This window comes from Gigantopelta aegis, chromosome 13 (genome assembly GCF_016097555.1).
Source record: "Gigantopelta aegis isolate Gae_Host chromosome 13, Gae_host_genome, whole genome shotgun sequence".
NCBI lineage: Eukaryota > Metazoa > Mollusca > Gastropoda > Neomphalida > Peltospiridae > Gigantopelta > Gigantopelta aegis.
The window spans coordinates 11,671,366-11,684,912 of record NC_054711.1 but is presented as its reverse complement, the minus strand read 5'-3'; the positions used below and the strand labels follow the sequence as shown (position 1 = coordinate 11,684,912).

Below are 13,547 nucleotides of genomic sequence, written 5' to 3'. Positions count from 1 at the left end.
ATATACTAAAACGCAAAAGAAACGCAGGTCCTGAAAATGCGAAAGAATTGCACTTTGTAAAGCAGTATCTTTGGTGGAATTGAACCTCAACTGTGTTAAAGGACATGGCACACACCCACACCGCAGTCCCACCTGCGTGTCAATTTCATTACCTGTGTGATGTCACGAATTCTCAAAACACGTTGTTTGCACGTGCTGGATCATCCGTATCATGAATCCAGTGCAAACACACTCATTGAAATGCTTATAAAGCCTACACACCTGGATTTAATCGCATAAATTCAATTTGAGTAGTGACAGACAACAGAATCACATTTTAAAAATGCCGCGACTGACGCAACTCCAGCGAGGGATGGCCATCGGGATGTTGCAAGCCGGACAGACCCGTACTGCTGTAGCCAGACAATTGGGATGTCATGTTCCGACAATCGCACGCCTTTCTCAACGTCACCAAATCACTGGATCTGTGAACGATCGACCACGCACCGGCCGCCCGAGGGTGACAACCGCAGCCCTAGACCGGTACATCCGGGTGACCCACCTTAGGAATCGGATGCTGCCAGCAGCTAACACCGCTCACCAGGTGCGTGGTCCACGTGGTCCAGTGTCCGCCGATACCGTCCGACGCCGTCTGAGGGCAGCAGGACTCCGTAACCGCCGTCCTTATGTGGGACCAATATTGACCCCTCGGCACCGCCAACAACGTCAACAGTGGGCGCAACAACATCAAAGATGGCGACGTGGCCAGTGGCAACAAGTTCTGTTTACTGATGAGAGCCGTTACAATCTTTCCAACGCTGATGGCCGAATCCGAGTATGGCGACGTCGACATGAACGTTACTCCGACTGCTGCGTTCTGCAGGCCGACCGATGGGGCGGGGGTAGTGTGATGGTGTGGGGTGGGTTCTCATTCAACCACAGAACACAACTTCATGTGTTCAGACAACGCGTTAATGCCGCCGTGTACCAAAATGACGTCATCAACAATCACGTCGTTCCCTTCTTTGCCGCTCACCCACGTGTGCGCTTGCTGCAGCAAGACAATGCCAGGCCGCACACTGCCAGGGCAACACAGGCGTTGCTGGCTCAGCACAACATCCCAACGTTGCCGTGGCCAGCCTTATCTCGGACATGGCGCCTATCGAACACGTCTGGGATGAAATCGGACGTCGCCTTCAGGCTCGCGGACAACCTCAGAATATGCAGGCGCTGGAGGCAGCATTGGTCCATGAATGGAACTCACTCCCTCAGGCATTCTTTCAACGGCTTGTCAACTCAATGAGGAGACGTTGCACTGCCTGTTTGAATGCCCAGGGTGGTCACACGCGATACTGACTTTGACAATGCTACAGGTCGTCTCTTTCACATTTTTAACATGGACCCCCACCCTACTTTATGACATGAAACAATAGCCAAAAAGGAATTCAATCAAAAATTTCCAACACCAATGTGTGCCGAATTGGTGTAGCTCCAAAATAAATGTTGAAATCTTCATTTCGTTTTGTTTTTTTAATATTTTATATCCAATTTAATGAGAACCTGCGTTTCTTTTGCGTTTTAGTATATATATATATATATATATATATATATATATATATATATATATCGCTGGGTTGAGTACTGTACCGTACTAAATCTAGTTGACTTTATCATTGGTTTGTGTACTGTACTGTACTAAACCTAGTTGACTTTATCATTGGTTTGTGTACTGTACCGTACTAAACCTAACTGACTTTATCATTGGTTTGTGTACTGTACCGTACTAAACCTAGCTGACTTTATCATTGGTTTGTTTACTGTACCGTACTAAACCTAGTTAGTGTACTGTACTGTACTAAATCTAGTTGACTTTATCATTGGTTTGTGCACTGTACCATACTAAACCTAGCTGACTGTATCATTGGTTTGTGTACTGTACCGTACTAAACCTAGCTGACTATCATTGGTTTGTGTACTGTACCATACTAAGCCTAGCTGACTTTATCATTGGTTTGTGTACTGTACCATACTAAACCTAGCTGACTTTATCATTGGTTTGTGTACTGTACCGTACTAAGCCTAGCTGACTTTATCATTGGTTTGTGTACTGTACCATACTAAACCTAGCTGACTTTACCATTGGTTTGTGTACTGTACCGTACTAAGCCTAGCTGACTTTATCATTGGTTTGTGTACAGTACCGTACTAAGCCTAGCTGACTTTATCATTGGTTTGTATATTGTAGCATAATAAACCTAACTGACTTTACCGTTGGTTTGTGTACTGTACCGTACTAAGTATAGCTGACTTTATCATTGGTTTGTGTACTGTACCGTACTAAGCCTAGCTGACTTTATCATTGGTTTGTGTACTGTAGCATAATAAACCTAACTGACTTTACCGTTGGTTTGTGTACTGTACCGTACTAAGCCTAGCTGACTTTATCTTTGGTTTGTGTACTGTACCATACTAAGCCTAGCTGACTTTATCATCGGTTTGTGTACTGTAGCATAATAAACCTAACTGACTTTACCGTTGGTTTGTGTACTGTACCGTACTAAGCCTAGCTGACTTTATCATTGGTTTGTGTACTGTAGCATAATAAACCTAACTGACTTTACCGTTGGTTTGTGTACTGTACCGTACTAAGCCTAGCTGACTTTATCTTTGGTTTGTGTACTGTACCATACTAAGCCTAGCTGACTTTATCATCGGTTTGTGTACTGTAGCATAATAAACCTAACTGACTTTACCGTTGGTTTGTGTACTGTATTGTACCCATGCAACTGTCAACAAACCTGAGTGTCAGAAAAGAGGAAGATCGCATGATTGTCCGTTTCAGTCGCCTTTCTTAGGATTCTTTTCAAATCCTCTCTCCACTCCACTGATGTGTAGCTTTTTGAGATCTCAACCTAAAATAAATGAGGAACATTCTGAGGATTTGTAGCTTTTCAGTAATATTTAACATGAAGTCACATCTTTATGCATTTCCCCATCTCCTTTTCAGTAATACTTCACCTGACCTCACACTTTTATGCATTTCCCACCTCCTCTTCAGTAATACTTCACCTGACCTCACACCTTTATGCATTTCTCACCTCCTTTTTAGTAATAGTTAACCTGACATTACATTACAGCTTTATGCACTTCCCTCCACCACCAACATCCCAGCTTCTGAAATATTCCATTAGCTTTCAATCTGCCAAGTCAAACAATGGCTGTAATGTTCCATTGTGTCAAGAATATTGGGCAATGTTTTATTGTTATCTGTTATTTCTGAAGAACATTAAACTCATATAAACCTTTGCTGGACCATGTTATATAAATAAATCTAATTATCTAAAAAATAATACATAATTTGTCTCATGAATTTACACACAAATATTAAAAGACCATGACAATAGATGTATCAGATGCATTCTGGTCAACAAACATTAGTTTCTCAGACTTCTCATAAATTACAAAACATGATATATACAAAGAAAAAAAGGTTAGTTGAAGTTATTTCTTGTATAGTAATAAGTGTGCAAAAATAATAATAATAACAATAACAGTAATAGTAGTAGTAATAATATTAATATAATAATAATAATAATGACTGATATCAGTAATAGGAGAGGACCTAGTAAGTTGGCAAATGTGTGCCCAATACTTTTGTTGTTTCTGCAATAAAATATGTTTTCAATCGATCAAACCAGCAATAATATGATAATGATGACCATGGTAAAAATAATAAATCAGATTTATCTGATAATAATTATAATAATATTTAAAAAGAACAATAAAGTCTCAGACGTTAGTAAGCTAAAACATTAAACATTTACTTATTTTTTAAAATTATATAATTACAAATCATTTGTAATTTCAATCAACTATGAATATATAATTTGTTATTGTCTTCTTTAAAGACCAAACCTGTATGAACTGTGATGAGGTGAAAAACCCATGCACTAAAGAGGTGGACTGAAATAAATGTGATCTAGCGGTCATATATCTAATACATTAACTTACCAGTTAAAGCCACAATCTCACCTTCCCATCATGGTTATCTCTTTTTTATGGAATTAATGAAAAATCCAAACACAACCAGTTTTTATATAGAGATCATTATACGAGCATGTGGTGTGGGGACGGGATGTAGCCCAGTGGTAAAGCGCTCGCTCAATGCGCGGTCGGTCTGGGATTGATCCCCATTGTTGGGCCCATTATGTTATTTCTCGTTCCAGCCAGTGCACCACGAATGGCATATCAAAGGCTGTGGTATGTACTACCCTGTCTGTGGGATGGTGCATATAAAAGATCCCATGCTACTAATTGCAAAGAGTAGCCCATGAAGTGGTGACAGCGGGTTTTCTCTATCAATATCTGTGTGGTCCTTAACCATATGTCTGATGCCATATAACCATAAATAAAATGTGTTGAATGTGTCAGTAAATAAAATATTTCTTCTTCTTCTTCTTTGCCCGAGTTGCTTGAGATGAAGGATTGAATAAACCTTGGTGAAACCATACTGGGTTTTTCAACTCCCACTGACTGGCATATCAAACGTTGTGGTTTGTGCTGTCCTGTCTGTGGTAACATTGTACATTTTATCAGGCATGATTTCCCAATGGGAATGGGGGGCATTTTAAGTAAAAGTGGACCTCCAAAAGTGGATGCCATAGGATTTTTAAGAATAATATTTTACTTGATGGGGTGCATAGAGACCAATTGCACCCCTTTTGTAAGGGTCTGTGTACATAAATAACATATGTATGTGTATTTATTCAGGTGTTGAGAAACGATGCTCACAAAAATAATGTGACAATGTGACTTATGTGATTTTACTATTATAAATAACAATAATTCAATGAACAATATTGTGATATACATTTACTGTGATTTCACTAGTGTAACTGCTATGGTGATAACATTCCCTGGACATACAAAGATATTGCATGCCTGCAGAATCACCATGGAAACCTCACCTTCTCTGTAGGGACAGGCATGCCTGGAAATCCTTTTTGTTGAACAGGTAGCATTTCAAGCTCATCAAGAAAACAAAGTAAACTTAAATGTCTTGTCACCACGGTAAGTCTCCTTTTATTCTTGAAACACAGATGCATGTAAAAATTACCATAACACTTTTTGTTGAATTTGGTTAGTATTTCAAACTTCGAAAAAAAAAAAAAGCTTACTGAACCACCAGACATATAACTTTATAACCATATTACTTTAAACAAAGAGAAAACCACAAAATGAATCAATGTAGTTAATATATAATACCAATACTGACAAACAGCCAGTAAATATTCTAAGAATCCTACCAATCGTAAATTTTCTCAGATTTAGTATTATAAACGGAGGTATGTAAGAATAAGAAATCCACATTAACTACTTTGAACAAGGCCAAAACCATAAAATTAATCAATGTAGAGCATAATATAATATATACTGACAACCAGCAATTAAATTTTCTAAGAATCCTATAAAGAGTAAATTTGTTTCAAAATCCTACCACAAATCAAACCTCAAAGCCCTACTATTGTAATTTTTCTCAGAATACCCTTAAACTATTTCTTTTTAACAGTAAACAATCAGAATCTTACTTGTTAGTAGGGTTAGGGTTAACATTTGTCAGAATCCTATTTTTAGTAAGGTAAAATTGTTTAGAATCAAATTTATTTGTATGGTTAAACTCTTAAAATCCAAGTCATTAGTAGGGTCAAGGTTGGTGTTAAAATTCTCAGAATCCTATGATAAACTTTATCAAAATATTACCTGGAAGAGATCATAATCTGCCATGTGGGCTGCGAGACGTGTTAATGATTGACGGCCTGATCCGCCCACTCCTACAAGGAGGGCGTGACTTCTGGGCTGTTTGATGATTCGGGCAATACGCGACACATGCTCTATGGCAAATCTGTTAAGACAGGAAAACAATACAATATCAATGTCAAACTCTGTACTGGGTAACTTGAAATAAATAATTACTGCAGAAAAAAGAAAGAAAAAGTTAAAGTCTGTCTTGTTTAATGACACTACTAGAGAACGACACTACAAATTACAAATTTTACCTTCAATGATTATTTAATAACTTAGATGATGGGATTGGTGTAAATATATTGGGATTGGCAGTGTTTCTGCCAGAGGGTAAAATGGGTATGGAGCCATACCCAATTGTTTTTCAGATATAATTTTATTTAAGTTAACCTTTTGACAAAATGAACGACTCTTTATCATTACTGTATGATTTTCTTAACCCTAACCCTATACCTAACCCATTTTCTTTCTGGGGGGAGCCCCTCGCCCACCCCCACCATCCCCCCCCCCCCCCCCCCCCCCCCTTCATCTGCGGTTGCATTCAGCAAATACATTGTAAATATTCAATTCCACAGTGCGACACCCAAAAATTTCTTTCTGGCAGAAACCCTGGTTTGTTTTCAGGTGTACATATAAACAAAAAAAGATATTAAATAGTTATGAAGGGTAAAATGAGCCATTCGTAGGATCTAGGTTCCAGTGAACATGACGGCAGGTGCATGGTCCTTATTCAAATCATTGTTATATTCATATAATTCTAACCAATTCTGTCATTAAGTTGATAGGCTGGTGTTTACCGATTATAACTGACAATCAATGATGACATTTTCAATCGATTCCCAACACTATTCCCCATTAAAACAAGCATTCTGAGAGTACTGCTAAAGTAACACATGTTCCCTACAGGCCTACCAAATTTTCATATCTCCTAAGTTCAAGGGCCATAACTGCCAAAAATGGGTAAACTGGTATGAAATACAAACTTAATCTGTAACAGTACTTGATAATGCTATGTACACAAAATGTCAGATTAATATTGTGAGGCATTGTGGGGAAAAAACATCCGGAATTATATGTGGGACAGACAGACAGACAGACAGACCTGATATGAAACCTATAGTTCCTGGCCTCGGTGGTGTCGTGATTAAGCCATCAGACACAAGGCTGGTAGGTACTGGGTTTAAAGCACGGTACCGGCGCCCACCCAGAGCGAGTTTTAACGACTCAGTGGGTAGGTGTAAGACCACTACACCTTCTTCTCTCTCACTAACCTCTTACAACTAACCACTAACCCTCTGTCCTGGACAGACAGCCCACATAGCTGAGGTGTGTATCCAGGACAGCGTGCTTGAACCTTAATTGGATATAAGCACGAACAATAAGTTGAAATAAAATGAAATATAGTCTTCTCCAGTTGGACCGGTAGGGGACTAAAAATGTAATAGTGAAATTTTTCTACCATCCTGAACAGAATGAATGAATGAATGAATGAATGTTTAACGACACCCCAGCACAAAAATACATATCGGCTATTGGGTGTCACAAATGGTAAGTATATGGAAATATCATTTATATATATTCATGTAAAACCACAGTGTTCATGAACAGAATGAATAAATTAATGAATGATTGTTTAATGACACCCCAGCACAAAAATACACATCGGCTATTGGGTGACATATATGAAATTATTTATATAGTTATGTAAACCCACAGTGCAAGGAGCTGTGGGGAAAAAGTATAATACAATACAAATATCAATGTAAGTATATTTCAAAACTTAGTATGGAAATTAAAGTGCAACAACTGCAATTAAGAAAAAGTCTACGGCAAAAAAAACATGCCATTAAAAAAACCCTGAATAATATAGTCCGATGCCAAAACAGTGTTGTGGAGAATTGAAAACTCCACAGCATTGTCGTGGGCAATTGCAGGGGTTGAAGTGGCTAACCTGAACAAGACGAGGTTCATGGGCTTCTTGCTGAGGTTGTTGAACTCATCTAGGTAACCCTCGACGACGTGGCGCAGCTGTTCCAGGTCACGGATCTCGACGTAGTCCTTGTTGGACGACTTGGGGTCGTTGAAGTCGCAGTAGATGAGACTGCGGATGTCGTCCTCGGTGACCTTGCCGTCGCTGTCAGAGTCGAGGTGGATGAACAGCTGGTCGAAGTCCTCGCGCAGCTGTTGCTTGACGACGCCGCGAGTGCAGTTGTACAGCCAAGCATGGTCCTGCTCGTCGATCAAGCGGTCGTAGTACACGCGGAAAATCTGACAAGTTAGTGAATATAAGTGTTAAAATGAGTGGATATAATTACAGGCAGGACTAGCTAGCTCTGGCACTCGCCAAATTCACCAACTGACGGTCATATTATATGTGGAAAATAGTACACACGGATAATTACAGCCAGGACTAGCCAGCTCTGGCACTCGCCAAATTCACCAACTGACGGTCATATTACATGTGGAAAATAGTACACACGGATAATTACAGGCAGGACTAGCTAGCTCTGGCACTCGCCAAATTCACCAACTGACGGTCATATTACATGTTAAAATTAGTGGATAATTATAACCAGGGCTATAGCTGTGGGTACTCGTCTAAATTCACCACTTAACAGTCATAGTACACCCGAAAATCCTGACAAGCGAATATAAATGTTAAAATTAGTGGATAATTACAACCAGGGCTATAGCTGTGGTACTCGTCTAAATTCACCACTTGACAGTCATAGTACACCCGAAAAACCTGACAAGCGAATATAAATGTTAAAATTAGTGGATAATTACAACCAGGGCTATAGCTGTGGGTACTCGTCTAAATTCACCACTTAACAGTCATAGTACACCCGAAAATCCTGACAAGCGAATATAAATGTTAAAATTAGTGGATAATTACAACCAGGGCTATAGCTGTGGTACTCGTCTAAATTCACCACTTGACAGTCATAGTACACCCGAAAAACCTGACAAGCGAATATAAATGTTAAAATTAGTGGATAATTACAACCAGGGCTATAGCTGTGGTACTCGTCTAAATTCACCACTTGACAGTCATAGTACACCCGAAAAACTTGACAAGCGAATATAAATGTTAAAATTAAGAAACAGGGGACAGGACGTAGCCCAGTGGTAAAGGGCTCGCCTAATGCACAGTCAGTTTAAGATCGATCCCCATCAGTGGACCCATTTGGCTATTTTTTGTTCCAGCCAGTGCACTACAACTGGTATATCAAAGGCTATCCTGTCTATGGGATGGTGCATATAAAAGATCTCTTGCTACTAATGCAAAAATGTAGCAGGTTTCATTTCTAAGACTATATGTTAAAACTACCAAATGTTTGATGTCCAATAGCTGATGATTAATACATCAATGTGCTCTACTGGTGTCATTAAACAAATTAAACTTCTCTTTAAGAAACAAACTAGTCTGCCTATGTTTACCTCGTGCACCGAGTCTCTTCATGGATGTGGGCCTACGTCCCACCACCGTTACCAGAATGAACTAGTCTGCCTATGTTTACCTCGTGCACCCAGTTTCTTCATGGATGCGGGCCTACCTCCCACCCCCTTTAACAGAATGAACTAGTCTGCCTGCATTTACCTCGTGCACCCAGCGTTTCTTCATGGAGGCGAGCCTACGTCCCACCCCCTTGAACAGAAAGAACTAGTCTGCCTGCGTTTACCTCATGCACCCGGAGTCTCTTCATGGATTCGGGCCTACGTCCCACCCCTTTAACAAAATGAACTAGTCTGCCTGCATTTACCTGTACACCCAGAGTCTCTTCATAGACGTGGGCCTACATCCCACCCCTTTAACAAAATGAACTAGTCTGCCTGCGTTTACCTCATGCACCCAGAGTCTCTTCATGGATGCGGGCTCCTCCATGGTGTCAGGGGTGGACAGCAGCACGCCCATGATGACGCGGCTGAAGTCGCGTAGGTTGAACAGGTAGTGTGACTTGGCCGGGGTGGGCAGCAGGTTGATCATCGCCTCTTTGTACACCTGCAGCGTCCCGCTCACCAGCTGGTCGACGCACGGCTTGAACTCGTTGCTGAATCCCCTGTAGGAAAATATTATTTATTACTCATATGGTTAAAAATAGCTCCCCCTAGAACATCAAGTGGGACGCAACACTTCCACGTCACATGATGACATCAACGACTGGCACACTACGTTACAGAAATGTTAACCAAATGAGCTGAGTTGTAAAATTAACATTGATTATGGGTAATAAATAGTATATTGAACTTGCTACCATTCCATATCATGTTTATGTCCCTCATGACATAAACATAATATGAAACGGAAGCTCATTTAATATCCTATAAATATATTATATTCCTTTGTAGAAATAAACACAAATATATAGAGGTTAAAGGTTAAAGGTTAAATGTGTTTTTTGTTTTTTTAATGACACCACTGGAGCACATTGATTAATTAATCATTGGCTATTGGATGTGAAACATTTGGTAATTCTGACAGTCATCAGAGGAAATCCGCTACATTTTTCCTAATGCAGCAAGGGATTTTTTATATGAACTTTCCCACAGACAGGAAAGCACATACCATGGCCTTTGACCAGTTGTGGTGCACTTGTCGGAACGAGAAAAAACCCAATCAGGTGAATGAATCCAGTGAGGTGTTTCGATCCTGCGACGCAAGCACCTCAAATGAGCACTCAACCGACTGAGCTAAATCCTGCTCCATTTGATCACAAAGGCAAGTAAAGCAGAGAAGACAAAAAAAATGTAATCGGAAGTGTAATTTACTGAACAAACCTTGCCGAGATGTGCCACTCCATGATCTTTCTGTAAATGGTTACCATGGTGTCATCGTCAAACTCGTTGATGGTTACAGTGTTGAGATGTCGCAGGAAGCGGGGGGTGACGGGGTTACGTCCACCACCTGAACAAAGAAAACCATAATGTATCTCATATACTTCATATATTTCATATTATTGGAGAGAAAAAAGAAGACAATTAAAGCTTAAGTTACATAAATAACTCATATTTTTAAATAGAAATTTGTTTAATTAAAACACTGGTTACATAAATAACTCATATTCTTGGAGAGAAAAAAGAAGACAATTAAAACTTTGGTTCCAAAAATAACATATTCTTGGAGAGAGAAAAAAAGCAACCAACTTGTAGACATGCCAACTAACCCTGAATAAGAATTTAATTACATCAATAAACGTTTATAGTTTTATTGTATTCCATTTTTGGTATATTTTAATTTTATTTTAATTTAGTATTTAGCACAATGCACTCACATGTAAGAGTTGACAGACCTCCTTCAGCTTTGCTACCACTGGGCTACATCCCGACCCCTAAGTATTGGAATCTATTGTCTATAGTTACCTGGTGGCCCCATGGCACCCATGAACTGAATGTCGACCAGTTTGATGGGAATCACCTCCTTTGTGTCGTACCAGGTCCAGTGGTCGAGCCACTGTCGCAGCAGCTCAATGGGGGGCTGAGCGCCGTACTCCTCTCGCAGGGGCATGTTCAAGTCATCAACAAATATAATCTGAAAACAAAAAACAAATTATATGTTAATATTTCTAAAATGGCATTCTAAAATTACCATTTAAATTTAGAAAAAATACATGGTTTAAAATGTATTATGATTATTTAATATTTATTACTTAATTTTATCTTTATTTATTTGGAGTAGGACAAAAAACAACTAATTTTCATCTTCGACTTGCACCACCCCTCCCCACCCAGTTCCTATGGGCCGGTACTTACAGCTTTCTTGCCCAATGGAGGTCCATACACGCCTTTTCTTCGTCGGTCTAGCTTGGACATGATCATGTTCTGTGTCTGGTTGGCACTCGTCTGGGCCGAGAAGTTGATGATGTTTGGTTTGTACACATCCTTCTCCAGCTTGTTCAGCAAGAAATCCTTAAACACAAAACAAAATATTCAGGATACAGTGGTCTCTCCAGTATTCAGGAAAGGGATGGAGGGAATCGGTAGAGCTGGTTCCACTTATAGGAAGGGATGGTACCTAAGATTTGCAGGGTACAAGTACTTCGAAAATGTCTGGTAAATGACGATGAACCGGATTACTGTGGTAGTTCAAGATGATGGCATCACTTGTGATTTTGGATGATGAATATTACTACTGCTGCCAATGGATAGCGGGCGTATTGGAAATATGTCTTAAGGGATGGCAGGTCCGCCATCGCTTATGACATGTAGCAAGACCCCTGGGATATATAGGATATGTGTATATATGAAGGATTATAAGACTCCATCATATTCGGCCATGATGGATAGAAAAAGTACACATAGAGGAGAAATTTCTATCCGAGATGAGGAGTCCCAGGATATTGCAGATGGTTGCATGTATGATGGAGTCTTTTTCTCACATCCATTTGGTTAATAAATAACTTTTTTATTTCACCATTTTGTCATAAATAAATTAGACTTTAATATAATTGTTTGTAATTTTTTATGTGAATTTACTGATGTATAATAGTCACAAATTGTAGCAAAGTGATTTTATATTAAATTATACATGAATAATTCACACAAAAATGGCAAACAATTCTTATAAAAAATTACAAACAACACAACTTACTTAGTTAAAAATACACATAAATTATGACCTGTTTTCCTTAATGACGTCACTTTTGACATAATGACACCATTTTCTGACGTTTACCAATGGATAACATTTGTTTTTTAACCTGCTGACTACTGCAGGCGAGATATCTCGCCCGATGTCTCGCCAGTCGACATACTGTATACTGTATACAGTGCATTCCCCAATTCATATTTCTTGCCGTTTTGCACACAACACTCACCAGATACGATTTATTAACAGGAAATGGAAGACAACTCAGCTACCTGTGACTTTAGATTTAGTTTTTTTCAATGGAAAATACCTTGGAACTTGGAAAAAGAGGTTTTGGGCAAATATTTTCGCTCGACAACAATGGCGGAACGTCGCGGTCATTTTCAGGGTTCGATAGTTGATTGTGACAGCTAATTTGATAATAAATTTTATCATTTCACCAACAACAAAAATCACCAAATATTGGGATATGAATCGAGTTTTTTTTAATTCTGGTCAGGAATAATGTACATAAATACTGGACAGCTGGCTACAAATGTCCGCAAGTAAATGTGACTTTCTATTTTTCGCCTAATTTTAATCAACATTAACTGATCTAAAATATCATAAAAATTAGAAAAATACACCAAAAAAATACTTACCAATTCAAATATGAACTTTATTTTATGTATTTATAAAACATTTAAGTGAATATATGCGAGTAAAAAATTATAAATTGTACCCACTCAACGTTTTTTTTTGTCAAAAATTAATCCAGTAGTCTAAAGGTTAACTGACATTATCTCGCCTTCATGTAAAATTCTTTAATCCCATTGGTTGTTTGCCGTTGGACAAATCCCTTATCCCCCTGTGGGCGGAGCCAAATTCTCTTATACCCCATCTGTAATTTCCAACAGTTTCCAGCCGCCCCAGTTAATGCTAAAGCAATAATTAGATTATAAATAACATTGATAATCAACCAAGTATACATAATTAATTTTATTTTTACTATAAAATACACTATTTCAATACTTTTAAAAGCTGCAATGTTGAACTCGGCCACCTAATTACGGTCGTGGTGTTATTGTATTAATGCGCGATTAGCAACAGTTGTTGTTGTTGTTTTGGTTTTTTAATATTTTTATTTTTTTACTACATACATTTCTAATAAAAAAAAAGTGTTTTTTATTTTTGTTATTAA

At 38.8% G+C, this 13,547-nt stretch overlaps 1 protein-coding gene across 4 annotated transcripts in view; it reads right to left on the bottom strand.

Annotated features, from left to right (window-relative positions):
- The window catches only part of LOC121387568 (dynein heavy chain 7, axonemal-like), a 121,646-nt gene that overhangs the window by 49,407 nt on the left and 58,692 nt on the right, over positions 1 to 13,547 (bottom strand). For all 4 annotated transcript variants that reach the window (XM_041518723.1, XM_041518724.1, XM_041518725.1 and 1 more), the window contains 7 exons: positions 11,533 to 11,688; positions 11,143 to 11,311; positions 10,561 to 10,687; positions 9,626 to 9,842; positions 7,733 to 8,049; positions 5,740 to 5,881; positions 2,778 to 2,891 (listed from right to left, as the gene is read on the bottom strand). In XM_041518723.1, the coding sequence (XP_041374657.1) occupies positions 2,778 to 2,891; positions 5,740 to 5,881; positions 7,733 to 8,049; positions 9,626 to 9,842; positions 10,561 to 10,687; positions 11,143 to 11,311; positions 11,533 to 11,688 (1,242 nt within the window). The remainder of the gene's footprint in view (positions 1 to 2,777; positions 2,892 to 5,739; positions 5,882 to 7,732; positions 8,050 to 9,625; positions 9,843 to 10,560; positions 10,688 to 11,142; positions 11,312 to 11,532; positions 11,689 to 13,547) is intronic.